General features: G+C 35.2%; 1 protein-coding gene across 1 annotated transcript; it reads left to right on the top strand.

Moving 5' to 3' along the window:
• The first annotated feature begins 4,538 nt into the window (after positions 1 to 4,538).
• Positions 4,539 to 14,876, top strand: LOC119068537. The gene is made up of 4 exons (XM_037172151.1): positions 4,539 to 4,593; positions 13,364 to 13,446; positions 13,517 to 14,375; positions 14,449 to 14,876. Exons 2-3 carry the CDS (start codon positions 13,420 to 13,422, stop codon positions 14,138 to 14,140), a joined length of 651 nt encoding a protein of 216 aa, XP_037028046.1. The 5' UTR covers positions 4,539 to 4,593; positions 13,364 to 13,419; the 3' UTR covers positions 14,141 to 14,375; positions 14,449 to 14,876.
• Positions 14,877 to 17,228: the final 2,352 nt, after the last annotated feature.

Below are 17,228 nucleotides of genomic sequence, written 5' to 3' on the forward strand. Positions count from 1 at the left end.
ATATGCTTTCGAAAATAGGTCACTAATCGATGATATCCAATAAATTTTTACGATAAATAGCCGATGGAGAGGAATGTGGTAAAATAATGTAGCACTTCAGCAGAGGCTGTTTTGCAAGGGGAAAATCACTAGTCTCTAAAAATTCCAAATAATAATGACTGATTTGTATGAAAAGAGAAAAATTAAATTAATTTTGACCAAAACATTCAAACATACAGACAATATTGAATCGCTGCGGCCGTTTCCTCAAAAAAATCCACTGAACGGTGCTCATACAAAATTGTAGCTCAATTTCAGTTCAGTTGAAATTTTTTATTGAAATTCAGTTTGAGTTACCGATAACCGCCATGTGTACAGCTACAGAACATTCCAGTGGATATTTTTGCCGATAACGGACCCAGCGATCAGCGTACTCCTCATCTACACCTTTGTTTTATTATTATTTAAATGCAGAGAAATGATGTGTTTCAACGCCATCTAGGTATCATTTCTCTGGTATGAAGTACGTATGTCAGAATTGATTCATTATGAGCCAAAAACCACATTACATCGAAATTTTCTGTCGTTGAAAACGTGAACTGAACACGAAATTTGTCTTTAAACAATTAATTTTGAACAATATTACAATGTTATAGTAGCCTTATTGTAATATTTACGATAATACTGTAATATAATTCAAAATTATTTTTTCACAGTTTGGTAATGGCAAAAGACAGAGCTGAGGGCCAATATGTGCTTCAGGGTTTTTCGAAGATATCTCCAGACATTTAAACGCTACACTTGTAAGTAATACGTCACACGAAAAATATGTACAATCGCCCAAAAGCACTTACAGTATAAGTGTGACGCAAGTTCTGTTATCCACTTACAAAAGAACTGATATCGGTGTAGGTGACGCTTACAGAATCGACACGCAAAAAGATATGCGTCACAAATGGCAGCTGATGAGGAAAGTACGTGAAAGTTTTATCAACAAAAATTTTACCCTAAAAATTTTAGGAAGAAAATTATAACAAAAAAAATTTGCGTTACAAGTGGCAGATATTGAGGAAGGAATATTTTTATAATTGTGAAATATATTGCTTTAAAGAATGGAATTCAAACGGAAGAAAGCCGAATCATCTGCCACTTGTGATGCAATTTTTTTTTGTTATAATTCCTTCCTAAAATTTTTGGGAAAAACGGTTAGATCATCAGCCCGGCAAGTTGAAGGTTGTGAGTTCGTGTCTCACCCGTGCACATCAAAATTTTTATTTCAAATCCAATTCGATTCTACTATTTCTAAAGCTGAAAAAGAATTCGTCGCGTTTCTCTCATAACTTTCTCTTTGATCTGAAAATTCCAGCTTTCATTTGACGAAATTTGATCATTTGTCGAAATACGAAAATAGAAAATTGGAAGGGAAATCGAAAATTTGCGAAAATCGAAAATTTGACTAAACTCGAAAATTTGACACACGTTTTAGAGGTTCGCACACGGATTCCATTTTTGGCACACGAATTCCAATTTTGGTTAATGTTTCATTATTGGCACATCAAATCATTTTAGTAACAAAATGTCCGTGTGCCAAATTCACCCCAACGAGATTAAATTGATACTGTGCCAGATTCCCCAATGAACGCCAACACAAGGTATGGTCGAATGTCAAACTTTGTATGTAGCGGAGGACATAGCGATTTCATATAAACAAACTCACCTCCCATGAGAGGTGAGTTTGTTTATATGAAATCGCTATGTCCTCCGGTTTGTATGAACAGACCATACCTGGTTTATACTTTCATTGAGATTCACCTTAGGAGTAAATTTGGCACACGAACATTTTGTATGGTGTGCCAAATTACTCCACACCACGAATTGGTATGTGTTTGCCCTCTTAATAAAGAGGACAAATTGAACAATCAAAAACGTTTCCTGTCTCAAATTTTCCGTCATTTTCCGTGTAAGACCCTGACTTTCAGTCAAAGGAATTATCGTAAATATTACAATAAGGCTACAGTGTTTACATACTTTGCCAAAAATAAGGTTGTGATTTTCAGGTCATACTGTACAATTGAAAAAGAGGTGAGAATTTCGTCAATATTTTTCGCATTTGAAAATCGATTGAATCGTTGTTCCGTGTAAAAGTGAAAAGTCGATTGTGCCTTTGTGTATATCAGTGATTCATGAGAGTGATTTTTTTTGCCCATCAATGTCCTGTTGACTAACCAAAATTATTACTTTTTCAGACATTCCAGAAACTCAGTTTCCCAGCTGTGACTATTGAACTTGAGAATCAAGATGACTGCAATCAGATTCAAGCCGTTCTTGGTGAAATGACGGGGGCTACTTCAGTGAGTATTCAACTAAACTTAGGAGTTCATTTTTTTCCCTCTCGCATCGTCTAATAATTAGTCTGTGTAAATATGTTTTATATAAAATTTAAATTTACATAACCAAACTATAGACGGCAAATATATACACAGACTAATTATTAGACGATGCGAAAAAAAAATCCTAAGTAACCGACACCGTTCCGGCGTTTCGTAAAAAAATGAATTCTGTAGGGACGAACTAAACTCCTTTATGCAACATTTCGTAAAAGGATGAATTCCCTAGGAACGAAGTAAACATATTAAATAACAGTGTACCGAACCGTAATGTTTGACAAATGATGGATCAGATTTAATGTTATTTGACGAATATTTGAAAGTTAGTGTCACTACAACCGAGAATACGCAAACGGTCCGACTTACAATTTAGTACACCGATGATATGAAGAATATTAATGATTTGAATTTAATAGTTGGAAAAATTTTGTTTTGTTACTTTTCCTTTAACCAAACTCCTTATATACTAAATCAAAACTTTTTTTTGAAAACCAAAAATCTTTGTATACTTACAAAACTTTTTTTTGGAAACAAATTTTTTTTTTGAAAAGATATGCCAAAAAAAATACCGTATTTTTTTTGGCATATCTTTTAACATATCTTTTCAAAAAAATTTTTTGTTTATACACAAAGGCACAATCGACTTTTCACTTTTACACGGAACAACGATTCAATCGATTTTCAAATGCGAAAAATATTGACGAAATTCTCCGTGAAACTCGTTTTCTTTTTCAATTGTACAGTATGACCTGAAAATCACAACCTTATTTTTGGCAAAGTATGTAAACACTGTAGCCTTATTGTAATATTTACGATAATTCCTTTGACTGAAAGTCAGGGTCTTACACCAGAAAATGACGAAAAAATTGGGTATCCAACGCACTTCAAGTAAAAGTGCTATTTATGACAGCTGCCATAGAGTACTTGTTGTATGAAATTTTATCCCCACTCTTTTTACAGTGTAAAAATTTTTATGGAGCACTGTGAAGTTTCAGTACCCTATTTAGAGTACCACTTTTGCTTGAAATGCGTTGGGGTAACAAAAAGGTTCACTGTGATTGAAAATGTATAACTTGAGTACATCTTTTTTTAAATAAGTTAGAGCACACTTTTATTAAAAAGTGTAAGAAATTTTAATAAAAAACTTAAATTTTTGCAGGCAAATAACATCTTATCTCAACTAATTTCTGAAGAGTTTTTAAATACATGGAATTAAGTGAATCAAAGAGAATATTGTAAAAATTTTACGAGTGTGAAGTTTGCGGCCAGAGCGAAGCGAGGGCCGTAATTCACACGAGACGTGATATTTTATTCAAGATTGAAGATTTTGTGAATGGGAAATCATATTCGAGGGATTATTTTTTCTCGATCTACCAATATATTTCTCCTTTTACAAATATTTTAAATCCCTTTACCATTATAGAGTCGAAATTGGTAACAACTTACCGAAGTAAGCTGAGTTATTTATAACTATCAACCAAAAACTAATATAGTTCATTTATTACCATGTGAAGGTATATTAAGTACCGGCGGACCTCCTTTTTTTGTACAAAAGTGTAAGAGAAGCACTACTCGTTCCACATTCATAAAACATACTTCGCATCTTCTCTGATGTAACAAAGAGGCAGTCAGAATAATAGACAGCTCATACGAGTGGTAAGTTTACGGCCAGAGCGAAGCGAGGGCCGTAATCTACACGAGTCAGATTTTATTTATGATTTACGGTTGATTGAAAATCTTGAAAATTGAAAATTCACAAGAAAATGGAGAACTCAAAAAGTGGTTAAAAATCATTCCACCTTACGCTCGATGGTTTCCAAAGAATTTTTTTAAATTTCTAATTGTTGTATCGCATTTTTTTTAAATCAAATTTTACTGTCATTTGCGTGGAGTCAATAAAATAGTAAATATATATGTATTAAATGTGACAAAATTAAATGTATGAATACAGCTGAAAAAATAAACTGGAATCAGTGATGCTTCTGAAGCTTAACAATAAAAAATGAAAATGCATTGAAATTGATCAAAAATACATTTAGAAAAGTGTCAGTAAGGGACCTGACCCGCCCGAAAGGTGGGACCTAGTACTGTAATATTATTCAAAATTAATTGTTGAAAGACATAAGTTTTGTGTACAGTTCACGAGGTTATGACGAGATCTTTCAGATGTCAAAAATGTCAATGTAAGTTAGCCACAACTGTGACATTATTACAACGCCACGTACACGCAAAAAAAAAGTCGTACGGATAAAACGTACATTTCGACGATGAGACCAATGGTTGAGTTATCAGTACAATGTACGAATAAAACGTATATTGGAAATTTCGCTTTTTTTTTAATTTTTCTAGAAATAATGTTACTATATTTCGTCCTTTGCCCACTTTACAGATGTGAGATCGATTACTTTATATAAAACAAAGTGCTGGGTTTCTCAAACGCGAATGAAAAAAAAAAAAAAACATTGTCACTGGCGTGAATTGAACTGGGGACCTCTCGATCTTGAGTCAGTGACTTTCGCACTGAGCTAACTAGTTGTTGAGTTACGAACAGTTTACTTTGAAGAGTTCTTTTGTTTGTCATTTCCTTTTAAACATAGTAGAAAAAGGATGTAGTTTAGACGCAGTAAACTGATCTCATCATAAGAATGCAATTTTGGTGGGTTTCGTTTGTTTCTTTCGTTTTATTTGTTCCACGCGTGTTCCACCACATAGAAGTAGCGTTTGCCTTTACGCTTCTTCAATTCCACACGTTTGTGAGTGAAACGACACTCTTTACGCTTCTTTTGTTGACAACATGTGGAACGCTGTGGAACAATTAAAATTGTAGAATGCTAACCAATTGCAAACTTAAATTGAGTTGAGTTTAGCAACATTCAGGCAAATATTTTCTGATGATTAAACATTAAATTTCAGGCTCCCAAAAGAAGTCGAGTTTTCAAACTTTAAAAAATAATTATTATTGATAATTTATGAAATTTTCGCCACATGTTCCTTTAAAAATATAATGTACAGTTCATCTAGAACACATGATCATAGGATTCTCGGTAGATTTGTACATTTTATTATGCAATTGTAGCTATACATCTGTTCCAAGGCCATACGAATTGTCAAATTTCATCCATAGACAACAGAACCTAAACAATTGCTCATGAAAAATGAGCTGTCACTGTATATACGGGGCCTTAAAATTTCAGCGAAAAGCCAAGGCTATGTCGTCTATGGATGAAATCGTCGTGGTTCGGGTTGTCAAAGTTCGCGTTTACAGTTATTTGGAACAAACCTATTGAGCTAGAAAATCTGAGTACTTGTAAGCCAATATAATGACTGGTGAGACCGAATCCAAATATGTATTCTTGTTCTGAAATTTTCGAGTAAGTTAGAGTTGTTAAGGTTGGATGTTGTTGCAGTAATTATATTTTTTTAGGCTCCACGAGATTGAAGGTTTTAATCAAAAATAGATCCGATTTTTTAGCCGCAACGCATCCATTTGTCAAGTCGGAATTCAATCATCACTTTTTTTAGATGTCGGATTTGGGCTTGTTGATTGGCAATGGCAACTCCGAATCCGATCAGAAACTTGTGAAAGTATAATGGTCTCATCAAAGGCCAGAGTTCAAAATTAAATACGCGTGATAAAATTAAATAATAGAATTCCATTTCCTACGCATTATAAGAACCTCTTTTTCTTGGATGAACTCTCATGGTTCTATTGGCAAGAAATTGATTTTCCGCGGTAATATTAAAATGAACGTTAAAATCGCGTTACATCTTTACGTCGAATTTTTTTAAAACATTGGTCGTTTCAAAGCAATCCAACAGCTTAGAAACCAAACGAGCAATACGACAATACAACAATTAATTGAAATGAATATTTAAATCGAATTGTTCTTTTAAATAATTTGTGAAACAATTCAGATATAACTTTTGACATCAACACCAATGTAGTGCCCCTTACTATATTAAGTAAGAGAGAAGTAAGTTCTCTCTCTTTAGTATAAGAACCATGAATATGTTACTTAAGTGAATAAAGAATCATTCCATATTATATCGTCAAGCAGTGCGTTTCACTTAATACAACACTCCCGTTAAGACTATATATACCAATTATATATATACATGGCGACAGTGACAGTGATATAAAAAAAAAAAAAAAACGATAAGTGGTCGGGTTAGTGAAACCGTTGTACTGCAAAGTAAATAATTATTAATAAAGTGAATCATTAAATGAATAAATTATGGGCACATCTGACTCAAAGCCGCAAACCGCCACAACGGATGGTACTAACAGTAATACTGATGTTAATAGTGTCAATATAATTCAAGAATTTTCCGAACACAAAACCAGCACTGGCATTTGTTTATTAATAATAGTGGTACTATTGGCAATTCACTTTATCTATAAATTTTACACGTTACATAAAAAGTGTATCGTAAAGCGTGAGAGACAAGTACGCCAAATTTGAATATTGAATATAAAAACAGAAAAATAAACCACGAACAATATTTGACGGGATTTGAAAAATAAATGAACAAATAACATTACTGGAATTGATGGACATCCAAGAGCACAGGCACGAAAATTCGTACAAATTTGGTCTGTGGGGTCCGTGGAAAACAGGAAAACATTGCTAAGTCAACAGCGAAGGCACAGAAAATCATAGATCGCACAGGCGCGTAAGGTCGTACAAAATTTGGCCCTGGGTAAACAGATACACATAGCAACAGGTATGAGTTATGGAAATTAAAATTTGATTTTTTTTTATAAGAAAATGTTTTAAATTTTGAAGTTTTTATATGTAACGACACGCGATTGAAAATTATATTTTATGCTTACGTTTTAAAATCGATGTTATATGAGAACGATTGTTTATTTTGCGACAGGATGTTGAAATATTAAATACGACGAAAAGTTGTTCTAATTAAAAAGAAAGAAAAAATATTTTTTTCTGATGTCAGCGAATTTAACACGCGCAGTTTTGAAATTCTTTACACGCGCAGTTTTGGAATTATTTTTTTTTTCGCTTACAATCGGTATTTGGTATTATTTTATGAAAGAAATACGATACTAAGTTTGGGACAGGATGTATAAATTTTGAAAATAATTGCAACATTGTGATTGATAAAGCAAACAAAGCGTATTTAATGGTACGAAATGGAAACGTTTGAATCAAAGCCTTTATTTGATTTAACGGAATTTTTAATTGTTTATTTTTCAATTTTATTTTTCTTGATGGTCTTGTCATTGGTTTTAATTTGGTTTTATTGTCAAGCCCGAACGAATAGATTCATTTGATGTGTTTATATTGTTGGAAATCTGGTGAAGTTGATACGAATAAGTATTTTTTATTTGGCAAAGTATGACTACATGGACACAATTAAGTACTAAATTAGACGAACACAGAATAGAATTTGAAAGAATTTATAAATGCCTGAGTGTTTCAATTAAAAGGAAAATTCAACGTGAAACTTTCGATAAACATTTACAAGACATTATTGAAGTATATAACGCTGCGACAAAGTTGATAAGAACGCACGATCTGCAAGAAGACCATTTGACTTATTGTACGGAATTTCACACAAAAATTAGAGATCGTCTTCTCAAATTGTTTGGAACTTTGAAAGTACACATTGTAGTACCCCCCGGAGTAAAAGAAATTGACCCAAAAGTACTTGATAAAGGTGATTCAGACTCAGATTCAGAAATGGTACAATCAGCTGAAGAGTTTCTTGCCTTGGCAGGAAAAACTATCTCTAGGAATTATGCAGGTGACCCATTAGCCCTTACAGCTTTCATAAACTCTATCAAACTTCTCGAGAAGATGGCAGGTACGACGCACGTTACCCTTTTGATAACATATTTAATGACTAAATTGGAAGATAAGGCTATGGAATCAGTCCCTGAAGATCCACAAACTATTCAAGAAATAATTGATGGACTTAAAGTAGGCATTAAACCTGAGACGTCTAAAGTAGTAAAGAGTAGGTTACAGGCTTTGAAGTTTGACAGATTCAAGGTTCAAGACTTTGCCCTTGAAGCGACGAAATTGAGTGAAGCACTCCAAAGAGCTTTAGTGTTGGAAGGTGTTGGTAAGGTCAAAGCACGAGAAATGTGTGTAGATGAAACTATTGACATGTGTCGGGCGAATGCTCGAAGTGATCTGATTAAAGCCGTATTATCAGCGTCTCAATACAATGATCCTGATGAAGTAGTTGCTAAACTGATTTTAGAATCGTCTACCGAAAAGCAGGAAAAGCAAGTGTTAGCATACAAGGCACAGTTTAGAGGTAAACGGGGAAAAGGTAGAGGCCGTGGTGGTTACGGTAATTACGGTAATAATTATGGAAACTATAATAAATGGAATGGTGGAAATAATAATTACCATCAAAACGGCAATGGTCGAGGTAATAATGGTAGAGGAAGATCCTGGAATCGTGGCCGTGGTCGTGGTCGCGGAAGTTATCAGAATTATCAAAATTATCCGAATCACTCAGTTAGAATAGTCGAGGCTTTGGGAAACGAGGAAGCCCCTCAGCGATACCAGCAGCTGGGGGAAACAACAGCAATGATGCCGTATCAGTCTCAATAGTCCAAAGGAAGGTTCTATCTATGAACCCAAACTACTCAGATTTTATAGTTTTGAGTAGTTCGATTTCAAATAAACAATGCACATTCCTAATTGACACGCAGGCGGACATAACTCTCTTAAAAATTTGCGCAGTCCGCCCAAGAGCGCTATTAGATGTAGAAAATTTGATTGACATAACAGGAATAACGGAAGATCCCATAACGACTTTGGGTTGTACGAATGCGACGTTGGGTAATGACGATTTTAGAGTAAATTTTCCAGTACATGTAGTACCAAATGAATTCAATATTCCGTCAGATGGGATCCTAGGTAAAGACTTCATGAAACATTTTAGATGCAATATAAATTACGGAGATATGACGTTTAGATTTACATTAAACGAACAAATGATTACGGTACCAATAAGGGAAGGTCCCGAAGTAAATACGATAGTTTTACCCGCGAGAAGTGAGGTAATTAGACAATTCAATTTGAAAAAAGAAGTGTTAGAACCCCAGTGGGTCGATTCTTGGGAAATTAGTGCAGGAGTCTTCACAGCTCGCACAATAATTAGCTCAGCTCAGCCGTTGATCCGAATTCTCAATACTACGGATAAAGTACAAATAATGAAAAATGACCGTCTACCAATTCAGAAGTTGTCAGATTATAAGGTTTACACAACGAAAAAGGAAATCTCTTCTAAAGAAAGGACAGAAACTTTACTGAAAATTTTAGAAAACAAAGTTCCTAGTTACGCTAAAGAACAGCTTTTCCAGTTGATAGAAGAATATGCGGACGTTTTCGCATTAGAAACTGACAAGATGACCACAAACAATTTTTATGAGCAAAAATTAAGGTTAAAAGATGACACACCGGTTTATATAAAAAATTACCGTACACCGCACAGCCAGATTAATGAAATAGAAGCTCAGGTGAATGAATTTTTAAAAAATGACTTAATAGAACCAAGCGCATCCGAGTATAATAGCCCTTTGATTTTAGTCCCGAAACCCCCTTTGAATGGTCGTGAACGATGGAGACTATGTCTGGATTATCGCCAAGTTAATAAAAAATTAGTGGCAGACAAGTTTCCACTGCCTAGAATGGATCAGATATTAGATAGTTTGGGAAACGCAAAATGTTTTTCGGTCATTGATTTGTTCCAGGGATTCCACCAGGTGCCATTAGAAAAGAATTCCAGAGACATAACGTCTTTTAGTACTAGTACTGGGTCATACAGATGGAAAGTTTTGCCTTTCGGGTTAAACGTTTCACCGAATTCATTTACTCGCATGATGACAATTGCCTTTTCAGGTATCCCCCCAGAACAGGCATTTCTCTATATTGATGATGTAGTCGTGATAGGGAAAAGCGAGAAGCATCATTTACAAAATCTCAAAGCAGTATTTCAAGTGTTGCGAGACAGAAATTTGAAAATACATCCTCATAAATGCAAGTTTTTCGAGCCCGAAGTAACCTTTTTAGGACATTTGTGTACTCCTGATGGCATATTGCCAGACCCTAGGAAACACGAGAAAGTTAAAAATTATCCAGTTCCCACAGACAAAAACGCTGCACACAGATTTGTATCATTCGCAAATTATTATCGACGTTTCATCCCACATTTTGCGACTATAGCAAAACCATTGAACAATTTGACTAAAAAAGACGTGACCTTTGAATGGACTGAACAATGCCAAGAAAGTTTCGATACATTAAAGGAAATTTTGACAAAACCACCAGTTTTAGCTTACCCAGACTTTTCTAAGACTTTCATAGTCACAGTCGACGCCTCAATAACAGGTTGTGGGGCTGTACTGAGTCAGCTACATGACGACAATGATCTACCAATTTATTATGCATCAAAGTCATGGTCTAAAGCAGACGCAGTGAAGTCGACTCCAATTCAAGAATGTTTGGCCATTCACTTTGCCTTGACCCAATTTAGACCTTATGTGTACGGAGTACCGTTCCGAGTCCGTACAGATCATAAATCACTTATTTATCTATTTACGCACAAGACTTTGTCTCCTAAACTTATTCGTATTAGGCTGGACCTCGAAGGCTACGATTTCACAATAGAACACATTAGTGGAGCTAAGAATGTAGTGGCCGACGCCCTATCGCGATTAAATATTAAAGATTTACTAGATTTATATGGAAAAACAAAGACAGTATATGTTATGACAAGATCCAAAACAAGAAATTTGAAAAAGGAAAATGAAATGACGACCAATGAAAATTTAAATAAAACACAAGAAATAAGTTACGTACCGGTAATTGAACAATTAAATGCGCATATAAATAAAAAGATACCTCGAATAATGTGTACGCGTACAGAAGGAAGTAAAGACGAGGTAATAGAGCTCAATATATACGAAAATTATAAGAAACTGATCAGTATGAAAGTTCCGGTAGAAATACGCAATGATTTATCAATTCTCGAGAAAGTAATTAATAGTTTACAAGAAATTGCGATAAAGAAAAATTTTAACGAAATTCAGTGGTCGCTAAACGATATTATGTTCAAATTTGTATCAATTAACGTTTTTAAAGAAATTTGCAAAAATAAATTGAATAAACTACGAATAGTGTTAATTAAAAGCCCGATTTTGATCAATGATAAGACAAAACAAAATGAACTCTTAATGTACTTTCATGACAATCCGATTTTTGGAGGACATGTAGGTCACAAGAAACTCTACGCAAACTTAAGGAGTTATTATGCCTGGAAAGGCATGAGGCGAGATGTTGCCTCTTTTGTCAAAAGTTGTACGAAGTGCAAACTAACGAAAGTCAGTGTGAAGAACAAAGAAGCCCTCGTATTAACAAATACTCCCCAGGCCCCCTTTGATGTAGTAGTGATAGATACCATAGGCCCATTGCCTACTTCCCTTAATGGAAATCGCTATGCGATTACGTTAATTTGCGATTTAAGCAAATACTTGGTAATCATTCCTATTCCGGACAAACAGGCTCTTACGGTAGCCAGAGCTATTTTCAATAATTTCGTGTTAATCTTCGGCCTGATGAAACAGGTCATCACCGATCTGGGAACGGAATATGTGAATTCAGTGTTAGAAAGACTATGGGTCCTTTTCCATGTGACCCACAGCAAATCCACTGCTTATCACCATCAGACAGTGGGTACAGCAGAGAGGAGTCACAGAACGTTTAACGAGTATGTCAGAACTTACATTTCCGGTCAGCTCGATAACTGGGAAGAATATTCAAAATATTTCTCGTTCTGTTATAATATCTCCCATCACGCGTCTTATGATTTCAAATACTCCCCCTATGAATTGATATTTTGTAAGAGCCCAGTGCTCCCATTCGATTGGATGGATGGTCGAATTGACCCAATCTATAATATCGATGACTTTAGCAGGGAAGCGAAGTGCAGACTACAAAGAGCACACGTAGACGCCAGAAATCTTATTGACAAGATGAAACTAAGGAACAAAATGAACTATGACCGTTCTGCCAAACCGATAGAATTAGAGTTAAATAATAAAGTAAAGTTGTTTAAGGAGCCATATGATAAACATTCGGAACGCTACGACGGTCCATTCATAGTTAAGGATATCCAAGGATCAAATGTTACGATCACAGATGGCGACAAGTTTTTGAAAACGGTGCATAAAGATAGAGTCCGAAAATATGAATGAATCGTCACAAAAATAAAAGAATGATTTTAATATTTTTATGATTTTATTGTGAAGTTTTATTTTTAAATTAAGGTTAAAGATTAAGGGTTAATTTACAATTTAATCTTTATTTCAATCTGCAATTCAGTTTGAAATTATGTTATCATAAATTTCTTTAAAAAAAAAAAAGGGACGGTGAGAGTCGCAATCTCACAAAGTGAAATCAAATCCCAAAAATTAATAAATTATAAGCAATGGTTAGTTTTAAGACTAAGAAAAGTTTAACTTTCAAAAGGAAATAAATAATGTACGAAATAAATAATAATACGATTGGCATACACCAATCTAGCCGAAGAGGGATGGTGTAGTGCCCCTTACTATATTAAGTAAGAGAGAAGTAAGTTCTCTCTCTTTAGTATAAGAACCATGAATATGTTACTTAAGTGAATAAAGAATCATTCCATATTATATCGTCAAGCAGTGCGTTTCACTTAATACAACACTCCCGTTAAGACTATATATACCAATTATATATATACACCAAACATAATATTATTGTACGTCTTACATGTACACCATCCTACGTCTTAAACGTAAATCATGCTACGGCTAAAACGTACATTTCGACGATGAGACCAATGGTTGAGTTATCAGTACATTTAACGTATTATCTGTACATTTTTCGTTTTATGCGTACATCACTACGTCTAGTACGTAGAATGTACGTCTAAAATGTAGATTTTGTACGTCTTGAACGTACATCCGAAATTTCCTTTTTTTGCGTGTATGTCGCATAATTTTCTTTGGAAATATCTGAAATTAATTTAACCAGACGTCGCCATGGCCAGCAAATTAAATAGCCAAAAGGTGAGTGCACTTGATGGTTTAAGTTTCAGATTTCAGTTACAAAGAGCCAATGTTTTCCCTTCTAAAACAGCCGAAAGATACTGACAATGAAATATCATCAAAGAAAATGAAATCAAATGAAGAAATCGACGAACCTGATAGCGATCAAAAAATGTCTGTCGAACTCAGTCTCGAAATTGTTTTTCAAGGATTCAAAGCTCCCCCAGCTTTAAACGAAGAGGGTGTTCTAGACGATTTGCCACGGTTTCTGGCAAAGCATGGCTCTCAAATCACAAAATTAAATTACGCCGACGACCCAGGTGAAAAGAACAGACAGCTCATACTTCAGCTTTGCCACAACATAAGCGAAGTTACATTCGAGTTCACTGAATATCCGGATCAAGTTGACGATGACGATTCACAACGTCTGGTCAAGTTTTTGACCGCTCTGGCCCCAGGCTTAACGCGCTTGGAAACAATAAACAATCTCATTGGCCTCCACTATCTGTCGTGCATGGGCTTCATTTACGAGAGCTTTAACGACAAAATCAAATTTGTGAAAACCGATGAACTGAAACCGGAAGAATTGTCAGTTCTATCCGGGGATAATAACAAGGACAATCCTGCACTGTCATTGGAAGAGCTTGTCTACTGCGACAATGACTTCCTGTACTCAACAAAGCGTAACAATCGATCAGCGAATCATTGGCTCTGAAACCGGCATCTTTGACTGATTTGGTGAAGCTAACCAATTTGCGAAGCATTGATCTGCCATTCTTCCTCTCGAAGGATAAGATACCGCCAGTTGTCGCTCCATTACCATTGCTGAATTACGCTTCCATCAGACTGCTGTCACATAATAGAGGAAAGGTAGCAACCTCATCGTTCACCGAGAACATCGGTAAAGCATTGGCCAATGTGATCGAACTGAAGCTAACCTTCGCTGATCCGTAAGTTTAAATACTTCGCTTTATTTAATTGATCAAAACTGAAATCATTTTCTCTCTCTCCTTCCGTAAACAGTGGTTTATTTGTACTGACGAGCATATTGAAGAATTGCGTCAAATTGGAGAAGCTTGACTTGATCTCTTATCACGTGCATGATAATTATGTTATGGGCCTACCGACATTATCAGCTATCAAAAATAGCTTTAAACAACTTGACGCTACAATCAGCTATAAATCTCACGCGATGGACGTAATTTTACGTCTCATGAGCAATACGCCAACGCTCGGAACAATCAACATTGTTGGTATCGACTGCAAAGACGACTTGCATAAGATCAGTGCAGCTGGAATTGCATTGAGTGAAAAGGTTGAGCACAATGTCCAAATGAATTTAACAGTGCGGAATTTGGCTGCGAGAGACCTTCCAGCCGGTATACCAGATAATTTGAAAATTGAAGTTCGTTCGAGCAAATACTGAAATTATATTCAAATAGCTTTCCATTTTTCATGTTTTTATCATTTAACCGACTTCTACGCTTTCGAGTGAAATGGCCCTTTTTAAAAAATTAAGCTTCTGGTCCCCATGCAATCTGGGTTCTGGACCCAATTCTGGGATGGTGGCTACTTGGTCTGCAAATACTTTTTCAAGAAAATAACAGTTTTGGTGAGACACAGCCCTTGATTGACCAGCTGAAGCAAATTCATGTCAAATTGCACTATCATCCCGTGTAATTCTTTCAGGGTTTAATTTAAGCATATTGAAGATGATAGTTTCAGTTCTCGGGATGGTAATTTTTTGAGAGAACACACACCCACCTGTGTCATTTCTAATGAAACTCTTGCATTCTAGGGTTTACATCGCTATCACGATATGTACTTCCTCAACCCAGCTACTTTTGTCCATCAGTGATTCGCTGTGACTTTCTTTTCTCTCGGTATTTTGTCCGGAAGTTTTCTCGCTTTTACTCTTCGTTAGAGTCTAACAACCAACACAGGTAGTAAAAGAAAATGTTTTTATTGTCTGCCCCATGCGAAAATTGACTATTACACGGCTGTTTACCCCCTGCGAAAGTGATCCATTACACTAGGGATATTTGGGGTTTATTTCAAGTTGACAGTTCTTTCAAGTAAAATTTGCCTTGCTTTCATTTTATCTTTTGAGTGGGTGGAAATTCCCCGTTGCCTATCTTTTTTGTTGAATGAATCGATCGATCGAAAAAGAATGTAAGAAATGTCGCTAAAATAACATTTTTTTGATAAAAATATTGATCGATGAACACAGTTATTTCAGAAAAACTTGTTACGCAAGTAATCTGGTTACAACATACTTTTAGAAGAATTCGCAACACAGAATTGTCGGCCATATTTATTGTAACAATAATTTTGATGTTCCGAAGTAACACTTTATGGCCACACATTTCGTTGTATTTGTCACTTGTAACACTAAATGTTTTTGCTTATAGTACAAACACTACACTTTGTTGCACATTTTGAAAACATTAAAAAGGACTAACAAAATAATTGCACAAACAATGCGTCTTCGTCGATACTAACTGCGAAAAACTATTCAATGTCAACTTGTCACCAACACAATTGTAACTACTGTTGCGACAATACTAATGTAACACGAGTGCTGTTTTCGGGATCAATTTTTTAGGAGACGTGTAGCGTGTGAGCCGATTTCGTCAGCACACTAGATTTGTTTGTAAACGTTTTATCGGAAGAACAGATTTATTTTTGTTTTGTTGGTGTTGGTTTATTGAGAACAGCCGTGTAATAGTCAATTTTCGCATGATCAGGCAATAAACCAGAATACGTTGGATGCTGCGACGTAATTCATTGCTCTCGGACACAATTTTGTAGAACTCGCAAACTCACTCGTGTTTTTGAGCAACAAGCTTCGGTAACTGTTTTCTCGACAAGTGTAGTTGCATACCTTGCCTTCGGCTCAGATATGCACTTGCCTCGAAAACAGTTACCGAAGCTTGTTGCCCAAAAACTTACTCGTGAGTTTGCTCGTATCACAAAATTGTGTCCTTGTGTAATGAATTACTTTCGCAGCATCCAACGTAATCTACTATATTGCCTGTCCCATGCGAAAGTAAACCATTACATACAAGTTTTACCACTGCACAAATTTTTAATTACATGCAGAACATTTTCGGTTCGTTTTACGTGAATTACATTGTGATAATCAACTTTCGCATTGAAATTGAACAGGCAATACAGAACACATTGAATGATGCTGTTTACTTCATACTTTGGAAACAACTTTGTGACACTCACAAGCTCACTTGTGTGTTTTTGAGCAACTTGTTTCTGCAACTATTTTCCGACAAGTGTAGTTGTTAAATAGACAGTTAGCAAAGCTTGTTGCTCAAAACACACGAGTGAGTTTTCTGTTATCACAAAGTTGTTACCTCATGTAATGACTTACTTTCGCAGCATCCAATGTAACCTATACTTTTACATAACTGCTGTGGCATGATTTGTGATGTAATGAAATGAAAACCTTTTACTTCATTATTTTGAACAGTTAGTTCATTTAATCAAAAATAATTATTGTCGGTGGATGAGGGTACGAAGTTAAGTTGTCCATCGATGCCGATCCACTTCAAACGTCAAATGCAGGAATGTACTTTTTAATCTATTGTTCATCTAATTCGTTATACTATTTCACAGATAATCGGCCGGACGAATTAATTTTATCCCAAATAAATCAGAATATTATTTGTAATTTTACATAATATTCCGCGTCGTTTTGTGTGTGTAGTAATTAAATGACCATCAATTAACATTTTCAGTTTTTTTTTCGTTTACTTTTTTTAGTCTATATACTTTCAGCGAAACAAAAT

Source organism: Bradysia coprophila (assembly GCF_014529535.1).
Source record: "Bradysia coprophila strain Holo2 chromosome X unlocalized genomic scaffold, BU_Bcop_v1 contig_20, whole genome shotgun sequence".
NCBI lineage: Eukaryota > Metazoa > Arthropoda > Insecta > Diptera > Sciaridae > Bradysia > Bradysia coprophila.